We start from the raw sequence: 25,955 nt of genomic DNA on the forward strand, positions 1-25,955 counted from the left end.
GATCGCAACCACTTTCAACGAAATCGCACGGTATAACAGATGGTACAAGATGTCCAGCTATTGCCCACCTTTATTATAGAGATACATGATACATACGTATTTACATACCCATCACTCGTACATGCGTGCATCGAATGTACATGTATATATAATCAAATGATGCTCTATAATCTATCCAGCTGCAATCGGCACACTCATTGTTAGTATATTCAATTAGCTCGATCGTCGATCTACGACGACCTTTCCAAGTAATTATATAATGTACCTATAAATTTACCTTAATTGGATTAGGAGGCACATTTAAATCCGAGAGAAATTATTCACGAACAATCATAATTCAAACGGCCATTTATCATTCAAACACATTTGATGGTGGTGAGTTCCGACGGACTGTTATTATTGTTTTGGGTAAAGGTTTTATTATCGAGACTCATTCGCTTTAATTTACATTCGTCGGATTGAGATAAAAATTGAACCACGATTAAATAGAATATTGGTAAACAAATTTACGAACCAGGTATGTACGTACCTCTCGCGCATAATATCGGGTAATATGTGTAGTATTTGAATATTTTCTACCGCGAGATTCCAATCATTTTTCCTCGCGAGTTCTACAAGACTCTGATTGAGATGTTCTGAAAAATTCATCCATGTCGAACTTATTCCATCTGAACAATACTACAAGATTTTATATGTGCCCCCGTGCATAAGGTGTCATAGAATACAGTGCAATTATCGCACATTCCTACCCTCAACAAGGTTAGACATGAGATATAAAAAAAAACAAAAAAAATCCCATTCGGGCGGAGCAAAATACCATAGCAAAAGGATAGAAAACATACCTGAACAAAAGAAAAAAAATAAAATAAAATAAAATGATATTTTTGTTTTTAAGTCCAGCAGGTCCCGCCGCGTCTTTGTCTATGTCACAGATAAACTTCCGTAGGACTCGTGGGTGCCGGTTGATGAGGTGGTGGTTGTTGTGGTTGTGGATTTTGTTGTGTAGTTTGTTGTTGCTGTTGTTGTTGTTGTGGTTGTTGGGATGGAGGTTGTGTAGTTTGTTGCTGCTGTTGTTGTTGTTGTTGTTGCTGTTGTTGTTGTTGTTGATGATGATGATGGTGGTGGTGGTGCGGTGGTCGGGTCCTGAGCAGCTCGCATCTATGTTTGTAAACATCTCTCTCCTGCTGCACGCGAGCCAATTCAATTTTTAACCGTTGCATTTCATTTTGTAGATTACGATTCGTCGTCTCCAAATCGTGTCTCTGTTGAAGTCGCTTGCTACGACAGTTCTGTGCGTAACCGCGATTCTTCAACGTTCTACGCTTCTGCTTCAATCGAACCACCTTCGTTGATGTAGAAAAAAAAAATAGAAAAAAAAAAAGGAAAAAAAAACACCCGTCCGAACCGTAAGTCAATTATGCACTTCATCTGAATACAGGCAGAACTGGGGGGCGAATCTTGAACGCACCCGAGGCGACGCATATGTATGTATAGCTGCACTTTCTTCGTCTTCGTAAATCTTTTTGTATTAATTAATATGTACGTACGCACCATCGAATCGAATCGAATGTGATGTGTACGGATACCTCTGCGACAATACCGAACCGTGGGCCTATGATCTATGATACTTATTGTATATCGTAGTTCATGCAAGCATCTAGATAATCTACCGGGGTGTGATGCCCGTTAATTGATAACAGTAGCGATTTTCTTCATTTATTTAAATTGTTTGTCGCCCCGGGCGAGCGCGTGCGCCGCACCAATACGTGTAGCAAGAAGAGACCTGACTCACCTCCTCCCTGGGGCAGCCGTGGAGGCGCTTGTTCAGTTCCCGGACGGACAGGGACATCAGAAGTTCGTCGTTCATCAATTCGTCGGGAGTTCCACTTCCGCAAGTGGAATAGATCCCTCCGGGACCACGATGGGGACTCGGACCGCCGCACGAACTGACGGAGCATACGCTCATCGGACGACCGGGTTGCATCGGCATTCCTTGCATGCTGTCGTCCATCCCTTGCATAACACCACCTCCGTTCACGATCCCCATGCCACCGGGACCTCCTCCGCCTCCACCACCGTAACTGTATTCGATGTGACTTGCCACAGCGATGTAGCCGCCTGCAACCAGACAACCATCTGCACACTCCTCGTCTTCTGGAAATAATAAAAACAATTTCCCTGATCTTCGTAACGTGGACAACTAAATGCTTCGTCTGTTTAAACGATTTTCAGAGTCTCGCTTCGAACAATGTCTACCTGGGTACGAGAAAGGAAGTAATAAATGAATATCACCGCGGAATGTTCTTACTGGACAAACAAACGAAGCGGAAAAATTTCAAATTTCGCTGTCAAGCAGTTCGAAAATTCATACACTCGTTGTCAGATAAATCCGCAAAGTTTAGCTTGCGTGAAAAATTGTGGAATTCCGATAGCGCTTCATTTTTTCTTTTTTATGTACTTTTTACAGTGACATGAAACTTTGAGATTCTCATAGCATAGTTTTCTGAATTTTTTTTCCTCTTTCTCGTAACCAAGGAATGCTTTTCGGAGTAAGACTCAAAATCAGAAAATAGATCTATACATATGAAACCCTATTTACAATTTTTAGAATCTTGTTCATCGACTGATGACGATGCCTGTACAATAATATACAATAATTGAAAACAAATGATCACAAGCCCAATTACTTTTACAAATAATTACTATACTGCACGCATATACACAGAAACTCATATTTCATAAACTACTCATATAACTCACCTGGGTGTCTGGCGTGTCTCGGGACGTGTTGAAGGTCCTGAAAGTGGTGGTGAGACGGCCAAGAATCAGGAGGTGGTTCAGGAGTTTGATCCTGAGGGCAGTGAGGCCTAAGATCTAGCGGTTCCTGCCTGAGTGACTGCGCAAGCCACCCCATCCCCCCTCCACTGACAACCTGCATATCATCTTGAGCTAAAGGACCTCCCCCCGGTCCTTGTTGAAGGTGGAGACCGAGCCCTATCCCTAAGGACGAAGCGCGATCCCTATGATCCCGGGAATCTCTAGCGTCGCGGGGGTCACGTTGTATGTCCCGAATATCTCGGATATCCCGTTCTCCACGGTGAAGATGAATCGGAGGGGGCGACGCGCACTAACAGAATTTTTTCTCATTTTATACTGCACGGTAAATAACTTGATACCGTATATTTTTCTATTATGCGTGTGATTGCCCGTTAAATTCTGGTCGCAAATTCGAGATAAGTCTAGACTTTTGAGCTTTCAAATAAAAAGTGATGCGAACGAATTCGAAAGTCGATTTATACACACAACACTGACTTCGACTAACATGAAAGTCTAGTTTTTTTTTCTTCGAACGCTACCGCCCAATTACTTTTTCTTCATCAATGACAAATAGATTGATATTCCAGGATTCAGCGGGCAATCTGTACGACGCTATTGTAATTTTTTCCGTGTCATTTTCAATTCTCTTTTTCATCACACCGCAGCCATTCAGATGTGCAGCGAATGACAATTACATCATCGTACGTATGCATTGTTATTATTTGTTTTTTTTTTTATGTTTTTCTTTACCGGCGGTGTGTCCGGCGGTGTTCCGGGATGGGATAGGGTTGTCAACTGGGGTGCGACTCCCGGGGGTGCTTTTACCAGGACACCGTGCTGCACCTGGATATGGGGTTGTCCGTAAAGAGGATGAGGCTGCTCGAGTTCGTGGGCTGGGGGGGTGAGCGGGGCGAGTGCGATACCCTGACCGACTTGACCCTGGAGCTGCAGGACACTCCCGCTCACCGTAACCGACGGTGAACTTAACCGGACCTGCAACATCCGTGGGAGTTGCACAGGGCGCGTTGTAGAAAATTAGAAAAATTTTTTTAATTAAATACGTATATGTTCACCAATATATAAGTATATCCGCGCCCCTATAATATGATATTCATATAGACGGCTTAATTTGCGACGCACCCGATGATTCTTCTCATCAATTATTACGCACATATCTGCAAATCCTACAGTTTTTCAAATAAAACTTTGCCGAGCTTTCGGAAAAGTGGGATTATCAAATCCCTCCAAAAACGTCGACGTTATATCATACGGATTACCCTGAATTGATACTGCAGCTATAATATTACGTTTGATGACAATTTTATGTGGATAGGGTTGCAAAAAATTCGACTCACCTCTCGTTTAACGTCGGCGGGATCCAGGTGATCCAGAACAAATTCTTGAACGTATTCCCTAGCGAGATGATCTTCCGCTTCCATTTTAACGCCGTCCGCCTCCGGCTCCACCGTGGCTTGGGTGTGGGCCTCCTGGTCCGGCTCCACCTTCGTAGATTTCACCGTGAGTGTTCGCCTTTCTTATTTTTGTGTGTGTGTGTGTTTTTTTTTTTATTTTGTTCTTTTTTTTCGCGCGCAATATATCCCTACAATATGGATATTTCTGCGACGCCCCCGATCATGTGTATAATCGGCGACGCTGCCGCATGCGGAATCTTTCGATCTTACTCTCCCTTATCCTCAACGGTTTATTCGATACTTTTAATTCAAACTACCGATGAATTTAATCGTGTCATAAATGATCGTCTATAAATATTAATTTCATGTAGAAAAGTGTCTATAAAGTGTAATTTTATAATTTTACACCCTGCACAGCTATATATATATATATATATGTTTATTGCACACTTTTGAATGTATGAAATAAGAAAAAAATTCTGTCAATAAGTGGAACGAAAAATTGTTTTTTCAATTTACCTGGTATCTATGAAAACTTTTACGAGTAATCACTGCACAAATAATATTTTTTAATATTATATTCGTGAACCATATGTATTATATTATACATATATATGAAATACTTGAATATTATTTACACAATTATTTTTGCACGTGATATTATATTCAAACGAAAAGAAAAAGAGAAAAACCACTAGATCCAGGTAAAAGTAATAGGGAACCAAAAAAAAAGAATAAAACATAAAACGAAAAAAAACCAACTCACACAATATTTTTTGCACTTCGATGATTTGCACCAGACTTTGAAATCGCACAATGTATATATATATGCGGTATTATATGTATATAATTGTATTGTATTAATTATTTTCCCTCCTGTGTATAGCGTCACGCACACCGCAATTTATCGAATAATCAGCAACACAGTAATAGTGATTAACATGCAATTTTCGCCATCGGGTCCGGACATGGATACGAGATAGCCGGTGGAAAGAGAGTCTCGGGGTCGCGGAGAAGGTCGTCGTCACAGGAGATACGGAGCTTTACAATTTGTATATAATACGTGTATCATAACATACATATAAAACTATAGGATGTAGTTATGAGCGAATGGTCCGGTATCCGTGTCTCTCCGCAGCTAGGGTATAAGAAATCGCGATTCGTGGGGAGCTCAGGGCGTCCCGCGGTATTATCACCGACTGAGAATGAAAATCGGTTTCCGTCGTGTGTGCGGGGGATAGACGTTACGTCGCGACGCGACTCCGTACGAGTTTTAGCTTACACACGGTTGGGGGATGCGCAGGTTCGGCTCGTTGTTGACGTCATGCGGGGGCGTCGACTTCACGAGCCAATCCTTCGTCTGGCTCTTTTCCCATTGGTCAAGAGACACCTGGGCCGCCATTGGTTCCTACACATACGTACCATGAGATCGCGAGTCAAGAACACATTAATATTTAAAGTCGTTATTATAATTTTTCAACCCGTCGCGCCCTCTCAACCATATACAGGTATATTATACACGTATATAATATTCCACATATACACGAAATTCTGCACCCCGAATCTCTGCGACCTCCCACGGAACCCTACCCCCCTTCCCTGCCCCTTTCTCTTATCCCTCAACGCCCACTGCGAATTCTTCTTCTCTTTTTTTCTCATTTTTTCATCTCCTTTTCTTTTTATTTTGCGCCTTTTTCTTCTGCTTTTTTTTTTTTTGTTTTTTTTTGTTTTTTTTCTCTCTCTATTCTTTACGGATTTAAATTTCACCGAGGGAAAAATCACCCTCCAACCCCCGACCGAAGCAGTTAAAACGCGCGCGCGACCGCGAAAACTCATTCTACTGTATATTTCGCGCGCGCTAATGCTGCAGACACTGCGGTAATTATATTATATCTAATATAGGTAGGTATATATATATATTCATATATTCAATTCTGTACATAAAATCTAACGCTAAATTTACCAGCTTGAATTATGATAAATATATATATATATATACCGGAGGAAAATTACACGTCGAAGTATTTGTATGTACCTATTTGTTTTTTTACCGTCCATGTAATATCTGGGTGTGCCGTTTCCTGTTTGCTGCATAATTTTTTCACTCACATCGTGCCTATGTAATATAATGTGATGGGAAAAGTAATACGCTTGTATAATAAAAAATTTGTGCGATTTTCATCCCCAAGAAGTATCAGGAAAAGAATCTGATATACCCTATACTATATGCGACATGCACGGATGTACCCACATACAAATGTAGCACACATATGTATAATATAATTTAAAATTTGGTTCGGCGTGTGAAATCTCGCGCATACGTATGTATAGGAATGTATAATATCATGCGAACGTATACGTTGTACGTGTATATAATATGCTGCGGGAGAAAATAGAGAGATAAATCTAGAGGCTGTGTAGATCTCAATTCTAGATATGATGAAAAGTTCTCCATGTACCGATGGCGGTAGTTTCGACGTTTTCCAACTGTCTCATATATTGCCACCTTATTTTTGCGGAAAATCCCCGACGTCTTTTTTATTGTCCACGAATGTTAATATCTATGCGTGTGTATCATATATCACGTTCGCGAATCATTATTTCGATTGAAAAGAAACAATATGGAAAATAACATTGCGGTCAACACACTTTTCGTTTTTCACTTGAATCATATAATTATAGATATCTGTACCTATATATATATATATTTGCAATTGCATGATAATTTATAATCGTCTATAGTTATCGAAAACGAAGCCGATTCTTACATCAGATTTTAAACGTGACTGCAGCGATGAGTCGAAGGCGACCGATCCCCATCAAAATGGCGACTGCAGGTTGAGCGCGCAAAAATCGTACGCGTAATCGGTCGGAAGGTAAAAAAATTCTGCAGTGTACAAATATTGCGTTTACCCAGCATTATAGCTAGGCGGTATATGTATATATACGTCCTGACCGACATCGACGTCGCGCGGTTTGCTTTAAGGTCTATCCTTCCGGACGTGGAAAACGACGACTCGTCGTCGTCGTCGTCGTCGACGTCGGCGGCGGTGGATATCGTGTCTCGAGGTCGAGAGTCTCGTCGTCGTACTTTCGGAAAGGCTCGGGGAAAGCGCAGCTGCTGAGTTCGCCACCACAGCCGACGATCGAGGAATTCGCCGACGTTGCGTCCGTCGCCACCGACGCGATCTCGTGCTTTATATTTCAACCACCTATACTACGTAATACGTATATCAAATGCAATATACGAATACTCCAGCTATATGATTTGTATATAAACGTTCATTTGTATAATACATATGTTGATATTGTACTGTATATGTTACAACTATATGTGGAAACAAAAATCGTCGCATTAATATACGTTATACCTATATTAGAACAGGGTGGAATGGGGGGCAGGTTTTGCGACATTAATTTCATACTTTATTACATGCACTTCGATTTTTTCCCGATTCCTATGTGCATAATCTCCTGACCTGCAGACCTCCGCTATATAGCGCAAGGGTAAAGAGTTTAAGTTTTTCGAACAAGCTACAGTCTCAAGAAAACAATTCGAGAAAAATGCCTCATTAGACGCTCGTCTCCTTTGGTTGGATGAATGGTATACACACGGGGCACCGCTCTGAAGAAAAAAAAACCGAAAATTATCAGTGTCAAAAAAAAAAAAAAAGGAAATAAAAATGCGTCGTCATAAAAATAAAACGCATGGCGGTGCAGGGACCTTATTGTGCGATGACTGTATCCTGGAACACGCGGTGTGTATACAGGATATATGTATATATATCTGTATACGTACGACCTGTAATGGGTGCCAAGGTCGTCGGTTTACGATCCGCACGCCATCAAATGCGCCCTGCAGAAATAGGTAGGTATAGAATATATAAGGACGCGCGTCGTGCATATGGGCTTGCGGGAGGACCTGCATGCGACGAACTCTGAGAAAGTAGAAACGCGGGTATATAGGATAGAATATGCTGAGCCAGCAAACGTCTGCCAGCCGCGCATCGATATAGGTATTCAGTACGCCAACCAACCTCAGCTATATTCAGTCAGTCTAATTCTATCCCGGAATCGAATCGGGATATATATTTAGCTATAGGTATATACACGCATGTATACGCAAAGAAATGAAAAAAAAAAGATATTTTTCTCTGTACATGCATGCGAAACCTGTGGCTGTTGCAGCCGCATTACGTGCGAGGATTCTGCCGCGAAACGCACAAAGAATTATGGATAATTGTTATTTATTTTTAAGGGATGTCTGCAGTTCTACGGCAGATATTACAATGCGTCGCTGGCAGAGAATCTGAAAATCGCGTGGGTTACATCTCTTTGGTACGTATATAATTCTTACCTTTCGATATTAATTTACATATGATATACGAATGTATGTACCATAGAATTTTTACCCATATGTACAATTCTCCGTCAATTGCAAAAAGTACAATGTATACAAATAATTGTATACATATGTATACATACCCGTGTATATACCCATTGCAACGGAGAGAAGGATTCTGGAGCATCATCGTTGCAGGATAATCCGCGAATTATTTGCGCGAGCTACTCAGACGTTCATTATTGTTCGCACACAGGGTAGTCGATCCCACGCTGCATATTCCATCGACGTCGACGACGACGACGACTACGACGACTACGACTACGACGACGACGAGGACGACGAGGACAATTTGATAGAATATGGTTCGGTTGGAATATATATGGACTCGTGATGCAGAAGTACATTGGAGACTGATCTGTTTGCGGATCCGAACCTCCCTTCCATTTGCAGAACTTCCGAGCAACGTTTATATCTCTATGTATATGTATAGCTATAATATCGGCTCCTGCATACGCGGGATGATCTCTGTATCACGATTCGTGATCGTGTATATATAGGTGTATACCTGATACGTATATGGTTGAAATACAAATGGATGATTATTATCAAACTGACAGTAAAAACTCATCCCTGGTTCACCTGCGAAAAGAATTATATAAAGTACCCACACGATATACATATATGTATATGGATATTGCGATCTACCGTATCTATATCGGTATACATATAAATGTATATGATGTGACAAAGACCGTGATATTTAGATCTTTCGTATATAGGTATTTGCCTCGGGAATTACGTGTTTTAGCTTCCGAGCAAATGACAATCGTGGGAGTCGATATCATATAGTCCTACCCTTACAGGTCCTGCAGTCCTTGTGTGCCTTCGGGATTTTTTATACTATAGGTTCTTTGTTTGTACACTTTTCCCATGAATTTTGATACCACTGAAAAAAAATAAAAATAAAAATAAAAATAAAAGAACAAAATAATAAGCAAGTAATTAAATACGTGAGTATATAGGTATTGAAATTAATGACTGATATATAGAAATAAAATATGCGACTTTCAAAGGTATAGGTTATAAGAATATGTATATTGAGAAACATATTTATCGCGGACAATAACCCGGCGTGTAACTTTATTACTAAAATCAAGTTACCATGTACTAAATAACTTTCGAAACATATATATATATATATATATATATATATATATGCCCACGTATATAATATACCTAACATTCTTTCTACGTTATTGTAAATAAATGAACGGAAATATTATATATATTAAAAAATATTAAATTTACATATTAATTTTTTTATATTAGATTTATTGCATATTTGATTTATTTATATCGAACCGTATGAGAAATATTTTTTCCGAACGAAGAAAATACGATAATCCAAATGTTTTTCGGACCTAAACTTCCAATGTAAGAAGGAATCATATAGAACTGTGTCGATTGTGTACAAAATAAAAAAGGGAGAGCGTAATTAAAGGAAGAGAGGAATTAATATTTTCTTCGGGGTTCCGTACGTACACCCGTACCGTTTGCGGGGCGTAGAAATACGTATACGTTTACTTAAAATAAATCGTTCGTCCGAGTGAAAGAATATACCTATATACACATAGCTTATAGATCAGGCAAGAAATCATATCTACCATAAATGGAGGGGTCGCAGCGAGTATAATGGCGTTGCTGCAGCAGGAGTCGGGCGAATGCAGAACCGGATCCTGGTCATTTTGCGGTTTCCGGCCAATGACGGAAGTCCCGCCATATTTGTCACCGAGATTTGAGATATTACCTACATATACAGACCAAATATATATACTGGTGCATTATTATTAACGACCCTCAATTTTTCACCCCATTGTTTCAGAGGAAATTGATTGTATATCATCTCGTTGCAGGCGCAATATTTGTTACTTTCTATTTTTTTCATTTCCTTTTATTCTGAATCGATGTAAGATGAAAAACATTTCACCTATACCTGATGTGCAATAAATTCAGATCATTCGTAAGTGGGCTGGATCAAATTAATGTATATAGACTGAGCTTAGAATAGTATTATTACACAGAGTCTAGTCTGCAATGCAAATTCATGCTACCTACGGTTTGCATTTCTTATCGGATCCGATGTTTTCTGGACTTTCCGAAACTTTAATCTACATATGTATAGTATATAACCCGCTGCTGCATCCTTTCAAATATTTATTTTCTCATTAATTTACAATACAATTATATATTTGATCATTTCCAAAATTTTCTTTCATTGTTGTCAATCTCTAACAATTCCTGTATATTATACGAGAAATGTATAATTTTCAAACTATGTCGATGAATTTAATTGAATTTTTCATTCTGCAGCAATATAGGTGTAAACATCCTACACGTATACATGTAGTAATAAAAAAAATATTTTCGTCGCATCGAGTGAGAAAAAAAGATAAGAAGTGTTCACGATGATGTTGAACACAGTGCAGAGCTGATCTCCGTAGCATACAAAAGAGCGAACAATAAGAGAAATAACGAGAGAGAGAGAGAGAGAGGGATCAAAGTCAGGGTAAAGCGAGATCCAACGGGGGCACGGTACGGTGTCAAGTCACATCTAATATACCCTACCATCTGCAGCCGTTTACACGCGCGGCTTTGCAACCACTGACGTCACATCCGGTCGAGAAGGCGCGTCGTAAGCAAAAACTATCCGAGTTACCGAAGTCACCTCGTGTATATGTTGTTTTTTTTTTTTGTTTTTTATAGACGAAATGCATGCACACGTGCACGATTGTATACATATATGTGTATGCAGCTGATAATATCGTCGATAATACGAATAAATTGCACAAATATATATATATTCATATACATAAATATACGAGGGCGGTTTATTTCCAAAAAAGATATTCATCTATGTGCGACAGTATGCCTATTTGAGATGTGCAAAAACCGAGGCGAAAAGTCACGGCGATGCAAAGGCACCTGCAGCGGAAATTGAACGTTTTTATTGACACGTTAAGTTGTAATTTTTAGGAGACAATTTTCTTTCTGTAATGTGTGTACGTTATAAAATAGAGAATAGCGATCGACGCTGGTCGATATTATTGCAACAAATCTTGTAATATACGGTTGCTATGCGAACTTGGTACATTAATAAATCGAAAAATTGTGAAAAGAATTGGATGTATGAAATGTAAATTAAAATATTCCCCGCGTGTGTTATCGTAATTATTATTCCACGATTAGGACAAAAAGTGTGTTATCATTGACAGTTTAGCATACGAGCATATAGCACGGTATGTGCAGAGAGTTGCATGCGTGCAGCGGTATAATTATGAATGTGCGTGTGTAACACAGACACATGCATGTAATATAATTAAGATTAGCGGTAATCGCGAAAAGTATATAGTATAATAAAATGTATCTAATCTTTACGATTTAATTATAACATAGATATAGCACCATCGTTTGACGACAATGTTGCAGTTTGTATCGCGCGTAATGAGATGCAGATATAACATACCATACATACACACATACGTGTACCTGTGTACATACACTGTACATACATAACAATATTGTAACGTGGTATAGCGAGCGGGGAACTTGAGATTAAAATGTCTCAAATCGCTCGGGACTACGTCCGAGCTGAGGTTATCGGATATCTCAGACCTGCTAACCCCTTCGACCGTATTTCCCCCGTCCGATTTTCTTCTCGTCATGTACCTCAGTTTCCCACTTCATCCCCCATATTCTCCCATCCCTTCTGTAAAACGGCTCTGGGTGAACTTTACCGCTGCAGTTTAACAGAGAGAAACTATACATACATGTATAAATGTGTATGTATATATTTTATCCAAGAACCCCCAACGAGAGGATGCGCTCTTCGATGCCGAACGTATAATTATTGATGTATGCCCAACGAGGAAACCGTCCTACCTATATATAGCTACTACAAGTATAGCTATACCTTTATATAACTAACTTGTACATTTACTTACTCTCTAATTGTCTGCGCCCACTTTATGGCTGCCCGGTTAGACAATATTTGCCGCGATTTACATCCAACTAAACTGTACGCGCAAATGGATATGATAATGAATGCAAAAAAAGGGAAAAATTAAAACAGAATTAAAAATGAAAAAAAAAAAACAACAAAACCGTTGGAGTAAGAGTTCGGACCTATTGGAAATACATCTACATATACCATACACGTGTAATGTGGAATTATACCGAGAAACTTCGCTTTCGTTATCGTACAAGATAAATTTTTTTTTTCACAAGGTAGATTTACACCCCTTATATATTTACAGTTGTATATCGAATGTGTTTATATACGTATATGAGTAGCACATCGTATTAAATGCACTCATCGCAAAGGTATAAAAATGTTTTTTGCAGTACTCGCGAAATTAGATCCTAGTAGCTTCTCCACTTTCCACTTTCCTCTTTATTCTTTTTTATTTTTTTACACTTATACTCCTCTCTTTATCTCACGCTCCTGCATCTATATATCTACCTATACATACATACATACATACATATGCATATAGGTAGATATATTATAGTTTCCGTCCGTCCCTCATCTATGATGTTATTACTTTTGTTACGAAAAATTATAATATAATATTCAGCGAAAAACGAATTTGAACGCTTTATTCTTTATGTTACTTTTATTTCCTTCATATCTCGTAATCAAATACGCGCCTCGACGTTATGTAATGAAAAAAAAATCTTCATACTTCACTTATCGGAATTCGTCTGTGGCAATGATGATAAAATAAGAATCAATAAACAACTAAAAGTTTCACGTGATTTGTCCGTACTGAAAAAAAATAATCTGTTATCTTGCGGGAAAAAGTTTAAACTATTTTCAAGGAAAACTAGTCTTTTGCACCGTGTTCGATGCATGAAAACGATGAAGAGAAACCTTCGGATGTATGCTTTTTTTTAACTGCCGCGCCTGACTATAATGGAAAAGCAAAAGTTTCAATGGCAAAATGTAAAAATGGGACTAATGTACATCACGTGAAATGTAGTATTTTTTTCATACCCATAGAATCAGGAGCGGTTGCGAAAAGGGTTGAAGAGGGCAAGGGTGTTTTGGGGGCACGGGTTTCGGGCGCAAACATCGTTAATTTGCACGCGGCTTTCCGTGGACCAAAAGGTCAACACGAGGTCGGACCGGGTGGTACACACAGAAGAGGTGGTTTGCTGTTCGATGCCTTCGCAAATATTCCCCCTCGACGAACCGTGTAATTCTGGTTCTTGAACGCCAGCCAATGTGTGACGGGCTACGGCACATAGCGTGGGTGGTACGTTTCCGGCAACCCTTCCTTCCTCCCTTCCTTCCTTCCTTCCTTCCCTCCTTCTCTTCAGTTTCCTTTTCTCCCTTAGGGATACGATGCGCTCGCGCTATAGCCAAATCCATGGTGAGGGAGTCTCGTGCGAAAGCTGATCCTGCGCCAATTCTCTAATTGGCAAATAAATCGTTTTGTTTCCCAATCGTTCAGGCATCTAGATGCGAGTTGCCTCCTGCTTTTGATGCTGCATCCTCCCAGCTACTCGGCTGAGTGGCTCATCGATCCACGTTTCCGACGATGTTTAGTTCCCGTTATTTCCCGTTCGAGTGAAGCACGAGATATTTATGTGATAATATTCTGAGATTTGGAAAAATTAAAATAAAGGATGATAATTGAATTTTTGAAATTATTTCTAAGTCTAGGATTCACTTTGATCATAATGCCGTAGAATGAGCATAATCAGAACATACGAGTCCCTCAGAATTTCAGCCTGCCGTTCAGCCAGGAATAGGAGATGGGTGAGCTATTACAGCGAACAATGCATTGTTAGCCAAATTTACTCCGTCTATTGTTCTTCAACGTACACGCGCACGTAGCTAGATTTCCCGGTTGAAAATACCAAGTGAAAATAAGAGATGAAAAGGTTCTCATAATTCCTAATTTCGTTGACCAACATATATTTTTGTACGAAACAGCTACATAGATCGAGAGAATTATACGTTCTCATATTCATATACAATTTCACATGCAAATGAAACCGACAAAAAAATTGTCGTTCTAATATCCAAGTGGTCACATGGAAAGTAATAAAAGAAGTCATTATTACATACATGAGTCGAATATTCGATGATTTGAGATAAACAATTTGAAAAGTACGCAATATTTAAAATACATAGCTACCATCTGTGGCGAAACAACGAACTAGTTTAGCCGCAAATCGCGCGTAGATTCGTTATTTCAAATTTCAATGACTGCACGTAACAATCAAGGATCGAATAATTCACCTCAGAATTCCGATTTCTTCGATTGTTTTTATTGAAGCCCTTGCATGTAGGTAATTGTATATGATTTTTCACGTTTTTATAGGTAAATAAAAATCTTTCGATTGCGCTACATAAACTGTGCCTTCACTACGTGTCTCATATACATAAATACACCTATCTGTACATAAAATATACATATCATATTATGACAATGTGAAAATATTATTCTTTATTAAAAGCTAAAAGAGACGGGATACGGGCAGATGGATATATTAGTCGTTGGCGGGGTATCATTGGTAGCAATACCGCTCGCTAAATTTATAACGTTGCCAGAAACTAGGCGAATAACTATAATAATAATTGAATCTGTCTCCAAGGCGTGGTGCGTTACCATAAAGCTTATCGATTTCACTAACGATCGATGACTAACCACTTGTCTGTAACTTGTTCGATTTGTTTCGTAAGAATTGGATTCCTCAACCTTATCTTTACTTCTAGTTTTCCTCCCGTCGCTTTCCTTCCGTCCATCAACTGAAATTAATTGAAAAATATGATTTACTAATCCCTCGACAATGTCTTCGCTCACAATCAGGCAAAGTTCACAGATTGATTAAAAAAATCCCATAGAATTATTGCTTACCGGAAACGAATCGTGGAGGATACATTGCGTTTCCAAAGGCTGCAGTTTAACTGTAACAGTACCGAGAAGGCTGTCGCTGCGGAAAAACCCTCTAAAATCAAATGTAAAGATGTAAAGAAATAAGATTAGTTCGATTATTATTTTCTGACATTTGATGACTTCTAGCAAACTAAGCAGCTGTTTTAATGAACTTTCAGGCCAAGGAGAAAGAAGCTTGGAGTTTGGGACATGGATATTCCATACCGCATGCCGACACACATCGAATGTGCCCACGATTAAATTTGATTATACGTTACACAGGACAATTTCCTACCTTGGGTGAGTGCAACACAGGATGAGGTTCATCGAGCATCTGCAAGCAACGTCCTATTCTATTTACTGAGATAATCTGTACGGGCGTATCATTCAAAGTAAAATTTAAGTGACCTGCTACTAAATTTCCAACTTTTGCACTAAACCGATCAAACAATGTACAACTAGAGATTCCGGTTCAAGATTGTCTGAATTAAACTATGTACGAATGTGATTTTTAACAAGGCGGAGTCAAGGATCTGATAAAATGACGAATTACAAGTTTTGTTCATAAATGATAGGTAAAGGGAAGGAAGAATCTGTGAAGTAACCGCGACAATGAAAGTAAGTTACCCTTTTGACCAGACTTGGCACTTGAGTCCATGTCTTTTAAAGACCCGCTGGCACTGCCTGGAACTGCGATCGATCGCCCCGGTCAGAGGAAACACCGCTTCATACTCTGGATTGTTACTTTCCCTAATTGTAGATGTTCTATTTGACAGTGGACTATCAGTCGGCCATGGGAATTCGAACATTACGTAGGTGTCTGCTTCTCGAGGATAATTAACTCCTCTCACTATACTGATCTCTAGGTCGGCATCTCCTAGATCTGTACAACTTCTACAAGGCAAAAGAAGAAAAATTTAACAAGATCAAGTAAGGTTATTTTATCATTACTTGGGATTCTGAATTATAACAAATAAATTCCTCACTGGACAATAGCATAGGTCTTGGTTTCGTAATGATGCACAGGTGGAGGTAGAGCGTCTCTCCGCTTAACTCTAAGCATATCCAAATCGCGAGTATATCCCAACGCTAGTCGTTCCCAACGATTATATCCTGGAACATCGCCAAGAGCCTTGGAATGATCGCGTGTCGATAAACAAGTCTGCGAGAAAGATTTTTGAAATAAAGAAAAAATATTCAATTATTTCTTTTTTCACTAAACTGTTTATTATCGGTAGAGTCAAAATTTCTTGGTCCCTTCACCTTTATTTGTTTGACTAGTTGATTCTCCATATTTTCATATATCTGCTGATCGTCGCCACCACCTTCCACGGATGCGGGATCCTGACTGACGACGACAAAAGTGTCGGAATCGCTCAGTTCATCCAAACGCAATTTAGCAAGCGGTGAAAGTGGCACCGAGTTCATATCTACTGGTAACCCACCCACACTAGCTTGTATCAGAGGATCCATGCCTTTGGCCTGCCTCAAATAAGTCCTGGCCAATTCCAGATCACCATCCTGTTTTGCCGCTAACGCAGCTTGTTTCAGTTCATGTTGACGCTGTTGCAATTCCGCCAACTGTTTGTCGGCCCGTGTTCGTCCTTGTCTCTGCGGTTTGATGCCTAAAGATAATAATGTGAAATTACATTTATCTTATACTCATGAGTCACCAATTAAACTTTTTTACCTTGCTTTGATCTTGGGGGTGGCTCAGGAGCTTTTCTATTTGGTGAAGCTGCCGGTTCCGACTGTTCGGAGGGGTCTGCTGATGGAATCGGTTCTGATACAGGATCTGTTTTGGCTTCAGATTCATCTATTAAGGGTTCCGCAGGAGGCTTAGGCACAGAAGCAACAGCAGGTGGAGGTCCCAAAAGAGTGGCGAGAGGCGGAAATCCAGGTGGAGTGGGTAAATCCTCCAGGTCGATTGGCTTACCACGCTCGTGCTTTTTTATAGCCTCTTCAAATTGCTTACAAAGGCGGCCATACATTCTTACTTTGGCGCCTTTGCCATCAGCTTCTGCAGTTACTTTTGAACGCTTGTACACTTCCAGGCGTTCTTTTAGGGCTGAACCTAGAACGTCACCATCTGCGTCACCAACGGCTGCTTGCGATGGTGGCGGTGGAGTTTCGTGCTGCGTTTCGGAGTCCTCTTTTACAGACGCAACCGGTGGTGCATCATTTGCCGAGGGTATCGTTGTAGGGAGAGACGGTGAGGGCGGCATATCCGATAAATCTACCGGCTTTCCCGCACTAAGTGCCTCAAAAACGGCATCGAACTGTTTGGAAATTCGAACTAAAAGTATGGCTTCGTCATTATTCCCTGCCTTCTTCCAAGCAAGTGCAGCTAGCTTATATTCACGCTGTCTTTCTTTGAGCATTCTTAGATTTTCTTCCATAGCCTCACTAGAAACAGGGGCACTCTCCGGCGTTTTTAACTCCGACGGACCTTCAGATGTAGGTACTGGAACATTTGGCTTATCATCTGCATAATACGGAATGAAAAAATAAATGCAATATACCAATTTTCATGAACGTTGTTTGCTAGATTATTCACCTGGACTAGTAACACCAGTGGCAGAAGGTGGCAGTAGGGGTGGGACATCAGCAGTATTTATAGGACGCCCATGTTTAGCATCAGCCAGCATCTCTTCCAGAGTTTTCAAGCCCCGAGCATACCTACGGGCCCGACCCCCCTCATTTTCAGCATTTGCCTTTTTTACAGCTAGGGTGTAAGTGGCAATTCTTTCCTCCAGAAGTTTTATTGTAGCCCCAGATTCTTCAGCAGATCCATCATCTGGGACAGCTGCAGCAGTTTCATCTTCGTCAGGAACCGCAGCTGTCTCGGAATCTCCTCCTGTTAATTCATTCAGCTCCTCCTATAACGCATTCATAACAATTCGTAAAATTAAAACAAACAAAATTATAAGAATCAGAATTCCAATAAATGCAGTAGAACGTGATTCTACCAATAGGTCTGGATCATCTTCATCTCCTGAGAGTTCCTCATCATCTCCTATATCCCTCATACTTTCAGCAACCATGGCATCCAGTCGTGCGCTTGGAAGTACTTTAGGAGGTGCTAAGGGACATCAGTAAAATAATATCACTAATATTATGTGCAATGGTCAAGTACATTTGACGAACAATAGTGAAGAACATTGACAGGGTTGACAATCTATAGATAATTCAACTGGGACAATGAAACATCAGAAAAAATTAAAGATGAATCATTGTCATAAGTACCTTTACGTTTTTTAGGCTCTGCCCCAGTGCCAGAAGTTAAGGCGGCCAGCTCTGCCTCAAAATCTTCATCGTTATCGTCGTTGTCGTCAAAGCCTTCCATTCCACCAACATTACCCAAATCATTCGGCATGTCGAATAAACCATACTGAGAAATAATCGTACCGTGATACGGATTGTTTGAAGAATTTCGCGGTCAGGATTAGTAGTCAGAATCAAATTTTCTGTTAAATATATTGACAATAATTAATTACCTGAGCCAGGCTTCCGCCACGGCCCGCAGGTCTCGCCTTACGTTTCACTTCCTTCTTTCCACCGAACATATTTGTTTTTTCGGATCGGTGTTATTGATTAGCAAAAAGTCAAAAATACAAACGGGTACAACGAAAGCGCAATTATCATCTCGCCTGGAACTGAACCACTACTGAATCAACTGTCCTCTGTTAATACACAGGCAGATTTTAGGTGGAGGCACTATAGAAAGATTTCTGACGATTTCTAAAGGCCACGAAAGTAGCCGCGAATTGTAATCGGCGCACTCGACAAAACTCGACAACGTCACGTTGTCAGCTGGTCATATGATCGACAAGCTAAAAAGTGGGCGAGTCTAGGCAGATCGCCCGAGTGTCTTTTACGTCAAGTCCCGTATTCCCCTGAATTTTTTCTTACCGCGCGTAACAGTACCACGATTTGTTGATTCAATTTCGATAGTGAGTCAAAAAACTAATAACCAAGATGAACGGGTGTATGTTCAACATCGATGGGGGATACCTGGAGGGACTTTGCCGTGGGTTTAAATGCGGAATCCTCCAACAGAGCGACTATCTAAATCTGATTCAATGTGAAACCCTGGAGGGTACGTACTTCGCTCAGATCTAATTCGGTTGATCAACTATCTCCGGATTTACCATCCCCTTGCTAATGTTATCCATGAACCCCTCTGTACAAGGTTACTCATCCTCTCCTTCATTCCTTTCTCTTGTTAATGCTTAGCAATTTTAGCAAGCCAATGATTTACAAATTTGAAATGTTTAGATTTGAAGCTGCATTTAGCTGGCACCGACTACGGTAGCTTCCTTGCAAATGAGCCGTCACCGCTCTCGGTCAGCGTTATTGATGACAAGTTACGTGAAAAGTTGGTCGTCGAGTTCCAACATCTGAGAAATCACTCCTGCCAGCCTCTTTCAACCTTTTTGGATTTCATTACCTATAGTTACATGATTGACAATATCATTCTGTTAATTACTGGGACACTTCATCAGAGACCAATATCAGAGTTGATTCCTAAATGTCATCCATTGGGAAGTTTCGAGCAAATGGAAGCTATACATGTAGCAGCAACTCCAGCTGAACTATACAATGCTGTTCTTGTTGACACGCCACTCGGTAAGTATTCGATGTCAAGTATTTTGCTGTTCCATGTGAGTATACATACTTACTTCATGATCTCTCATTATCCTCAGCCCCATTCTTTGTTGACTGCATCTCAGAGCAGGATCTTGATGAGATGAATATTGAAATCATCAGGAATACCTTGTACAAAGCTTATCTTGAGGCATTTTACAAGTTCTGCCTTGCCATTGGTGGCACTACTGCCGATACCATGTGCGAAATCTTGGCGGTAAGCTTCAGGAATTCAACTCCAGAGTTTTCATCAGACCTCTCAAGAGCACTGACATTTCACATATTAATTATAGTTCGAAGCCGATCGCCGAGCCATCATCATAACGATCAACTCGTTTGGCACTGAATTGGGAAAAGACGATCGTGCGAAGTTGTATCCCCGTTGTGGCCGTTTGAATCCAGATGGCTTGGCTGCATTGGCTCGAGCCGACGACTATGAACAGGTCAAGGCTGTAGCAGAATACTATGCGGTGAGAATCTCTCATTCACGTGCAATTCTTTAATTAGTAATTGATTGACGTTTTCTAATTGAAACTATTCAATACTCACAGGAGTATAGTGCTCTTTTCGAGGGCGCTGGAAACAACCCAGGAGACAAGACTCTGGAAGATAAGTTCTTTGAGCACGAGGTGAAAGAAATTTAAAAGAATTTCATACCAGTTTTATTGGTTTTCCACATTATTATCACCTTGATTTGTTCCTTTTTGTTCCAGGTTCGATTGAACATGCATGCGTTCCTACAGCAATTCCACTTCGGGGTATTCTACAGCTACTTGAAACTAAAGGAGCAAGAGTGCCGTAACATCGTATGGATATCGGAGTGTGTTGCGCAAAAACATCGTGCCAAGATCGACAACTACATCCCGATTTTTTAATCAATCTCTCATCGCTCCGGGTCAATGCTCTATTATATCCCATGTATCGGTATCACTGCGTAATATTATTCATCCGATCGATGGAATTGCGGCAGATTGACCAATGTTTCACTCCAGTATCAACTTTCGAGTTAGCTTAGAATCCGTCAACCCAGCTTGCAGCACCGTGTTCCGATCCCGGGGCGACTCAAGGAGCCGCGAGCCCGTTGTACGAATCAACTGTCATTTCATCCCCAACAAAATTATTTTGGAATTATTTACGGGCGCCCCGGTTCACATCAACAAATGTTTACTCCAGCATAGAATTATTTCATGTATATAGTGTATTTTATGGTAGCCTTCAGCATAAACCAATTTACTTACCGTTGTTTGTACATCCATGCATACATACAGGTATAGATTACGTACCCACGGTATTATTTCGCGGTGTGATTGTTAATTTAATGACTACATATTGTATAAAAAATCGTAAGTAATAAAGTTATAACGCATTCCACGTCAATATGCCTCTAATTATTTTCAAGTTCACTTTATTTCTATCTTTCGCATTCATAATCAAGGCTGCTGGAAAATATCTCATATAATCTCTCGCATAATCATCGTTCTTTACATAATACCCCGCGTAGGAACGCGTTTCCGATTTGGCATTTTTTGTCACCATGCGTCTCCAGCCAATTGTTATCGTATAAATTCTGTCTCACCGAAAATTACTCTGATGCTGCCGTGCGAAAAAAAACCCGCGAAAAATAACGGCAAACGGAAATGGACGGGAAATCCGTCTTCGCTGGGGCGAATTAAATAAGTTATTACTTAGAACGACTCCTGTCACTCTCGGGTTGGTCGCACTGCATTTTATGTTTATCCATATCCTGAATTCTCTCTACATTACCGTCCTCAGCAGTTGCGTTCAACGCATTGAGGGCATTTAGAGCATTCGGACGTCCGGTTACAGCTGGCGACTTGTTATTCATTTGACGGTGCGCAACGTGGCCTGGATGCACTACAAGCCCCACTGGAGAAGGAAGAGGGGCGCTGCTTGGAACGCTGGATGGCTGGAAAGTTGCCAAGCTCTTGAGTCCTATCACCTCGGGATTCTCTTTCCAGAATCTATCACCTATTATATCGTCCACCAAAGCCACAACTAGAGGTTTCAGTCTACCGTTTCCATCAGGCACAAGTTTACGCACTAGAGTCGTTCCCTTTCTGAATGTGGGTGGCTCGTTGTTGTAATTTATCCCAAATTCTTGAAATAATAATTCATTCTTGTGCGCAGCAAGTGTTCCTCTCAACTTCTCCTCTGCCTAGAAATAGATAGAAATGATGAGATCTTAGACAGTCAATTTTCTAAAACTACACGCAACTAGATCATTGCAAGTAATACTCACTTGGGTAGGAGTCATTTTCTTCTTGAGCACGAGATTCCAAAAACATGTGTTGTACAAATTGTTCACATGCACATCGGCTTGGCGCCAGGCGAGATAGTCTCTCAGATTCTTATCGGTCGGGTAAAGCACGACTCGGGCATCGAAAGAAGGTGGGTAGTGAAGTTCTCTGCCACGAAAGAACCTTGGCCAATGATAGACATAAGCAGAGGTGAATAGAGAATTGACGTTGGACATCAGCTTTGAACCTGGAAATGAAACAAGTGGTTGATAACATGATCAACAAAGAATTCAAAGGTGTTGAGGAAATGAAGGGTAAAAACAATAAAAACATGTTACCTCGACGCTTGAAGAGCTGCGTGTCTTTCCTGAATACAAATGAGTATTCATCACTTTGACCATAGGAAAGGACGATTTCTCTAAAATCCTCCATCACGGCAACAGCAGCCCGGTTCATTAACTCCAAGGCAGCTATGTCGTTTGGTTTGACGAATTGATGGGCATCAGCAAACTTTGAGAAACCTCTACCATCGATACGGACGACGATCCAACAGTTCGGCAGGCACTTATCTTCGACCTCAAAATCCTTGACGTACTCGTACTTACTTTTTGCCATGGTTAATGCAGTCAGACTCAGGGGTTTGTTTATAACCATTTGCGTACTGGGACGAATAACGCTGGTGAAGAGTGTCGGTTTCATCCGTGACTTTTATTGTTTACCTTCGTATTATTGTCAGTTGTCATTGTTTGGAACGGTTATGTCGCCGCGGCGCATCTTCGATTCCTCCCGGAATTCTAGGTTATGCGAAGCCGCGAAACGCGCGATTTCAGGTGCCTAACCGTTGGCGCTCGGGTACTGGGATTCAAATTATTCAGTTGGCAATCCTCCAGAACCTCAACGCCGCCTCCTGTGCAAATCACGAATATGATCCGGATGCCGATGACAGGTACGGAGGTGTGACCACAAGTGCGTCCGTTAAATAACTGATTCGTTGAAATCGCGCCTGTCAAATTATAGAAAAAAAATTAAGTGCCAGTGCGACTAGTCATAATGTCGAAAAGTACTTTAAGCTCTGCTTTCCGCAAAATCGATGTAGACCAATACAACGAGGACAATTTTAAGGAAGAAGAAGCTGATGGAGGAACCGCTGGTCCAGATGAGAATGAAATCATTACATTGCTTGGACAATATCCTTTACATTCGTCTTACTTATAGTTACTTACTCATTCATTGTCACAAATAAATATTTTCCTTATCACAATGTTAAGGGAAGGAATGTAGATGCTTTGACTGCGGTGCTCAGATCTGCGCCGTTGGGATGTAAAAATCAGCAAGTCAAGGTAACTGGCATAAAACTTTGTTGCCTTACCATCAACAAAGATTTGTATTCCACAATAAAACTATTACTGTTATAGGACAATGCGTTGAACCTGACACTGAGGGTATTGCTGAGTATAAAATCAAACCAAATTGAGGATGCAGTGGCAAAATTAGACAGGGAACTTGTAGATGTATTGATGAAATACATATACAGAGGTTTTGAAATACCTTCCGAAGGGAGCAGTGGACATTTGTTGTTGTGGCACGAGAAAGCTTACAATGTGGGAGGAGTTGGAAGTATAGTCAGGGTACTCTCTGACAGTAAGCGAGCTTAAATTGACCATCAATCACAGAAATGTTGGAAATTCATGCCTAGAGCAATAAAATATTCTATGAATTCATTAGTGCATAAGAATTAAATAATTTTACCTTGTCAAATAGTTTTATTTTATTTAAACCTAGGATATATATGGGGACATGGGACAGTAGGTGACACAGGTAACATATGTGGATCTATATAATATTTGATTAGTCAACAACAATGCCATACATCAGAGCTACTCCACTACATAAATTCGTAGCTTTCTGCCAAATACTTTGCTCAGATTGAGCCTCATCCAATATCTGCGTCTCTGCACGTTATATTAGTAATTTTATTCCTCCCAGAACAGTTGCCATTCTTACCAATACTTGTTTATTCGCACTTATTCTTCACAGTAACCATGATCATATTTGTCTGATGAATCAAATAGAGTGCACTAACAAACACCGCGTTTGCTCTGAAAGAAATATTAATAATATAGGGTGAAAATGCTTGGTGTGACAATGTAACTGAAGCTATGTGTATGGTGGAAAAATACTCACTGCCCCTCCTTAAAATATTCCTTCAACGTATTGCTGAATCTTTTACTATACTTAACAAACTCTCGCTTGCGTTGTTCTAAGGCCTGCTTTCCAGCAGATCCTGGTATAAACCCAGCAACTTCATTGACTGCATCCAACAACTTTTTGATCGCGCTTGCGATTTCTCTGCAGACATAGTAGTAAAAGTAGAATGAATGAAGGAATTTTGTCATGTCTGTCTACCAATGTGGCAGGAGCAGATAGTTTACTCACTTGATTGTTTCCAAAAATGTTTTTCTATCAGCAATTTCGTCGGGGATCCTGCTCAATATTTTTTTCAATGAAGCAGACTTTCTATTCAACTCCTGAAATGCATCCTCTGATCGGGCCAAGCGATACTCGACTACTGAACCATTGTTGACAAATATTAGTATGGATATGATAGCATGTATAGAAATGAAAAACATTTTGCCTTCTTACCGTCAACATCTGAGGCAATGCCCTGAAGTCGCAGGATGCTCTCATTCATATTTAGATTTAGGTCTGCTCGGCGAACAATTCCTAATACTAGATCATGTGTGACTCCAGGGTGGGAGCTCTCTGCCTTGGAGAAAGCAGAGCGTAGTGTTTGGGCAGCGCTCACATTTTGTCGTTCCAACTAAAGAAAGATGTTTTAGAAGATTCTGTTTGATTATTTTTTCTACTCATCAGAAGATGACTAGGAGATAACGTGATGCACAGTGGTTTACAATTTTAGCTAGTTAGGTGAAGGTGGGAGAGAATCATGATCAGGTGTCAAATTTCAGAGGAATAGTGTAATCTGGCGATGAAATACCTTTGATAATATTGGGCGTAATATTACTGGAAGTACGAGTGATGTAACTGGGGTCTCATCGCCCATTGTCATCCTTCACGAATTTTTAGTTCTTCAGGAATATCCGTAATAAACATACACAACGACTCGAACCTCCACCCACTTACTAGCAAAGATAAACGTCAACGAGAGATTAGAAATATATTTTTTTTGGACCTTCAGATATCTATCGAACTGTCAATTACGTACAGGTGTATACATGCGACGTATAATGTAATATGAGTTCTTCGACAGATTCTGACAGCTGTCAACAAAACTGGTCATTAAAATGAAACACGGTTAAATTGGGGATTTAGATGGATTTTATTGCAAAACTGACGGAACGCGTTTGGCTATCAGGCGAGGACAAAGAAGTTGTCGATAGATAAGTCTGTGTTTTTGAACAAGTTTTAAAAAACCCGAAGAAACCTGTACAATCAGCGGAGAACGGCTGCCCCACAAACGTCGACTAGTTTATACCTCGCGACGTTGACTGAAGATTTTCAAAGGATCTTT

The 25,955-nt window shown here is 40.3% G+C and overlaps 6 protein-coding genes across 12 annotated transcripts; 2 read left to right on the forward strand and 4 right to left on the reverse strand.

Moving 5' to 3' along the window:
* Positions 1-682: 682 nt before the first annotated feature.
* Positions 683-5,471, reverse strand: LOC105691164 (polyhomeotic-like protein 1). Of its 4 annotated transcripts, none has more exons than XM_025746404.2 (5): positions 4,173-5,471; positions 3,568-3,810; positions 2,761-3,127; positions 1,793-2,118; positions 683-1,343 (listed from the first exon to the last, which is right to left on the reverse strand). In XM_025746404.2, the coding sequence occupies exons 1-5, from the start codon at positions 4,254-4,256 to the stop codon at positions 927-929; spliced, it is 1,437 nt and encodes a 478-aa protein (XP_025602189.2). In that variant the 5' UTR covers positions 4,257-5,471; the 3' UTR covers positions 683-926. The 4 variants fall into 4 exon arrangements, with proteins under 4 accessions (XP_025602189.2, XP_020711033.2, XP_048508129.1 ...); XM_020855374.3 differs by having other exon boundaries at positions 1,784-2,118; XM_048652172.1 differs by having other exon boundaries at positions 1,793-2,154.
* A 9,417-nt stretch (positions 5,472-14,888) lies between these two features.
* Positions 14,889-19,250, reverse strand: LOC105691405 (coiled-coil and C2 domain-containing protein 1-like). Of its 3 annotated transcripts, XM_012409862.4 has the most exons (11): positions 19,016-19,249; positions 18,765-18,909; positions 18,488-18,600; positions 18,076-18,397; positions 17,209-18,003; positions 16,782-17,143; positions 16,505-16,680; positions 16,146-16,412; positions 15,814-15,852; positions 15,501-15,591; positions 14,889-15,391 (listed from the first exon to the last, which is right to left on the reverse strand). In XM_012409862.4, exons 1-11 carry the CDS (start codon positions 19,082-19,084, stop codon positions 15,272-15,274), a joined length of 2,499 nt encoding a protein of 832 aa, XP_012265285.2. In that variant the 5' UTR covers positions 19,085-19,249; the 3' UTR covers positions 14,889-15,271. The 3 variants fall into 3 exon arrangements, with proteins under 3 accessions (XP_012265285.2, XP_012265294.2, XP_020711003.2); XM_012409871.4 differs by lacking the exon at positions 15,814-15,852 and having other exon boundaries at positions 19,016-19,246; XM_020855344.3 differs by lacking the exon at positions 14,889-15,391 and having other exon boundaries at positions 15,525-15,591; positions 15,814-15,866; positions 19,016-19,250.
* Positions 19,251-19,321: 71 nt separating this feature from the next.
* Positions 19,322-21,542, forward strand: LOC105691428 (V-type proton ATPase subunit d). Its single transcript, XM_012409893.4, has 6 exons — positions 19,322-19,617; positions 19,797-20,147; positions 20,225-20,382; positions 20,459-20,635; positions 20,717-20,794; positions 20,879-21,542. Exons 1-6 carry the CDS (start codon positions 19,497-19,499, stop codon positions 21,038-21,040), a joined length of 1,047 nt encoding a protein of 348 aa, XP_012265316.1. The 5' UTR covers positions 19,322-19,496; the 3' UTR covers positions 21,041-21,542.
* An 11-nt stretch (positions 21,543-21,553) lies between these two features.
* LOC105691417 (probable tRNA(His) guanylyltransferase) lies at positions 21,554-23,262 on the reverse strand. The gene is made up of 3 exons (XM_012409882.4): positions 22,762-23,262; positions 22,426-22,670; positions 21,554-22,341 (listed from the first exon to the last, which is right to left on the reverse strand). The coding sequence occupies exons 1-3, from the start codon at positions 23,120-23,122 to the stop codon at positions 21,847-21,849; spliced, it is 1,101 nt and encodes a 366-aa protein (XP_012265305.1). The 5' UTR covers positions 23,123-23,262; the 3' UTR covers positions 21,554-21,846.
* Positions 23,263-23,329: 67 nt separating this feature from the next.
* LOC105691452 (actin-related protein 2/3 complex subunit 5) lies at positions 23,330-24,144 on the forward strand. Its single transcript, XM_012409926.4, has 3 exons — positions 23,330-23,610; positions 23,691-23,763; positions 23,839-24,144. Exons 1-3 carry the CDS (start codon positions 23,474-23,476, stop codon positions 24,076-24,078), a joined length of 450 nt encoding a protein of 149 aa, XP_012265349.1. The 5' UTR covers positions 23,330-23,473; the 3' UTR covers positions 24,079-24,144.
* Positions 24,145-24,166: 22 nt separating this feature from the next.
* Positions 24,167-25,906, reverse strand: LOC105691436 (programmed cell death protein 10). Of its 2 annotated transcripts, none has more exons than XM_012409914.3 (6): positions 25,650-25,906; positions 25,422-25,566; positions 25,067-25,244; positions 24,860-24,989; positions 24,608-24,772; positions 24,167-24,522 (listed from the first exon to the last, which is right to left on the reverse strand). In XM_012409914.3, exons 2-6 carry the CDS (start codon positions 25,491-25,493, stop codon positions 24,438-24,440), a joined length of 630 nt encoding a protein of 209 aa, XP_012265337.1. In that variant the 5' UTR covers positions 25,494-25,566; positions 25,650-25,906; the 3' UTR covers positions 24,167-24,437. The 2 variants fall into 2 exon arrangements, with proteins under 2 accessions (XP_012265337.1, XP_012265329.1); XM_012409906.3 differs by having other exon boundaries at positions 24,860-24,992; positions 25,650-25,904.
* Positions 25,907-25,955: the final 49 nt, after the last annotated feature.

Source organism: Athalia rosae, chromosome 3 (genome assembly GCF_917208135.1).
Source record: "Athalia rosae chromosome 3, iyAthRosa1.1, whole genome shotgun sequence".
Classification (NCBI taxonomy): domain Eukaryota; kingdom Metazoa; phylum Arthropoda; class Insecta; order Hymenoptera; family Athaliidae; genus Athalia; species Athalia rosae.

Excerpts from the sequence above, each read along its gene's own strand:
- LOC105691164 (XM_048652171.1), bottom strand. The coding sequence starts at position 4,256 with ATGGAAGCGGAAGATCATCTCGCTAGGGAATACGTTCAAGAATTTGTT. Across the intron at positions 3,128-3,567 it reads CACCGCCGGACACACCGCCG|TGCGCGTCGCCCCCTCCGAT; the intron begins GTAAAGAAAAAC and ends AAATTCTGTTAG. Across the intron at positions 2,155-2,760 it reads GAGACACGCCAGACACCCAG|AAGACGAGGAGTGTGCAGAT; the intron begins GTGAGTTATATG and ends TATTATTTCCAG.
- LOC105691405 (XM_012409862.4), bottom strand. The coding sequence starts at position 19,084 with ATGTTCGGTGGAAAGAAGGAAGTGAAACGTAAGGCGAGACCTGCGGGC. Across the intron at positions 18,398-18,487 it reads AAGATGATCCAGACCTATTG|GAGGAGCTGAATGAATTAAC; the intron begins GTAGAATCACGT and ends AATGCGTTATAG. Across the intron at positions 16,413-16,504 it reads AAGACCTATGCTATTGTCCA|AAGTTGTACAGATCTAGGAG; the intron begins GTGAGGAATTTA and ends TTTGCCTTGTAG.
- LOC105691428 (XM_012409893.4), top strand. The coding sequence starts at position 19,497 with ATGAACGGGTGTATGTTCAACATCGATGGGGGATACCTGGAGGGACTT. Across the intron at positions 19,618-19,796 it reads TCAATGTGAAACCCTGGAGG|ATTTGAAGCTGCATTTAGCT; the intron begins GTACGTACTTCG and ends TGAAATGTTTAG. Across the intron at positions 20,148-20,224 it reads TCTTGTTGACACGCCACTCG|CCCCATTCTTTGTTGACTGC; the intron begins GTAAGTATTCGA and ends CATTATCCTCAG.
- LOC105691417 (XM_012409882.4), bottom strand. The coding sequence starts at position 23,122 with ATGAAACCGACACTCTTCACCAGCGTTATTCGTCCCAGTACGCAAATG. Across the intron at positions 22,671-22,761 it reads GCAGCTCTTCAAGCGTCGAG|GTTCAAAGCTGATGTCCAAC; the intron begins GTAACATGTTTT and ends TTTCATTTCCAG. Across the intron at positions 22,342-22,425 it reads AGAAAATGACTCCTACCCAA|GCAGAGGAGAAGTTGAGAGG; the intron begins GTGAGTATTACT and ends ATCTATTTCTAG.
- LOC105691452 (XM_012409926.4), top strand. The coding sequence starts at position 23,474 with ATGTCGAAAAGTACTTTAAGCTCTGCTTTCCGCAAAATCGATGTAGAC. Across the intron at positions 23,611-23,690 it reads ATCATTACATTGCTTGGACA|GGGAAGGAATGTAGATGCTT; the intron begins ATATCCTTTACA and ends TCACAATGTTAA. Across the intron at positions 23,764-23,838 it reads GTAAAAATCAGCAAGTCAAG|GACAATGCGTTGAACCTGAC; the intron begins GTAACTGGCATA and ends TTACTGTTATAG.
- LOC105691436 (XM_012409906.3), bottom strand. The coding sequence starts at position 25,493 with ATGACAATGGGCGATGAGACCCCAGTTACATCACTCGTACTTCCAGTA. Across the intron at positions 25,245-25,421 it reads TACGCCCAATATTATCAAAG|TTGGAACGACAAAATGTGAG; the intron begins GTATTTCATCGC and ends ATCTTTCTTTAG. Across the intron at positions 24,773-24,859 it reads ACATTTTTGGAAACAATCAA|AGAAATCGCAAGCGCGATCA; the intron begins GTGAGTAAACTA and ends CTATGTCTGCAG.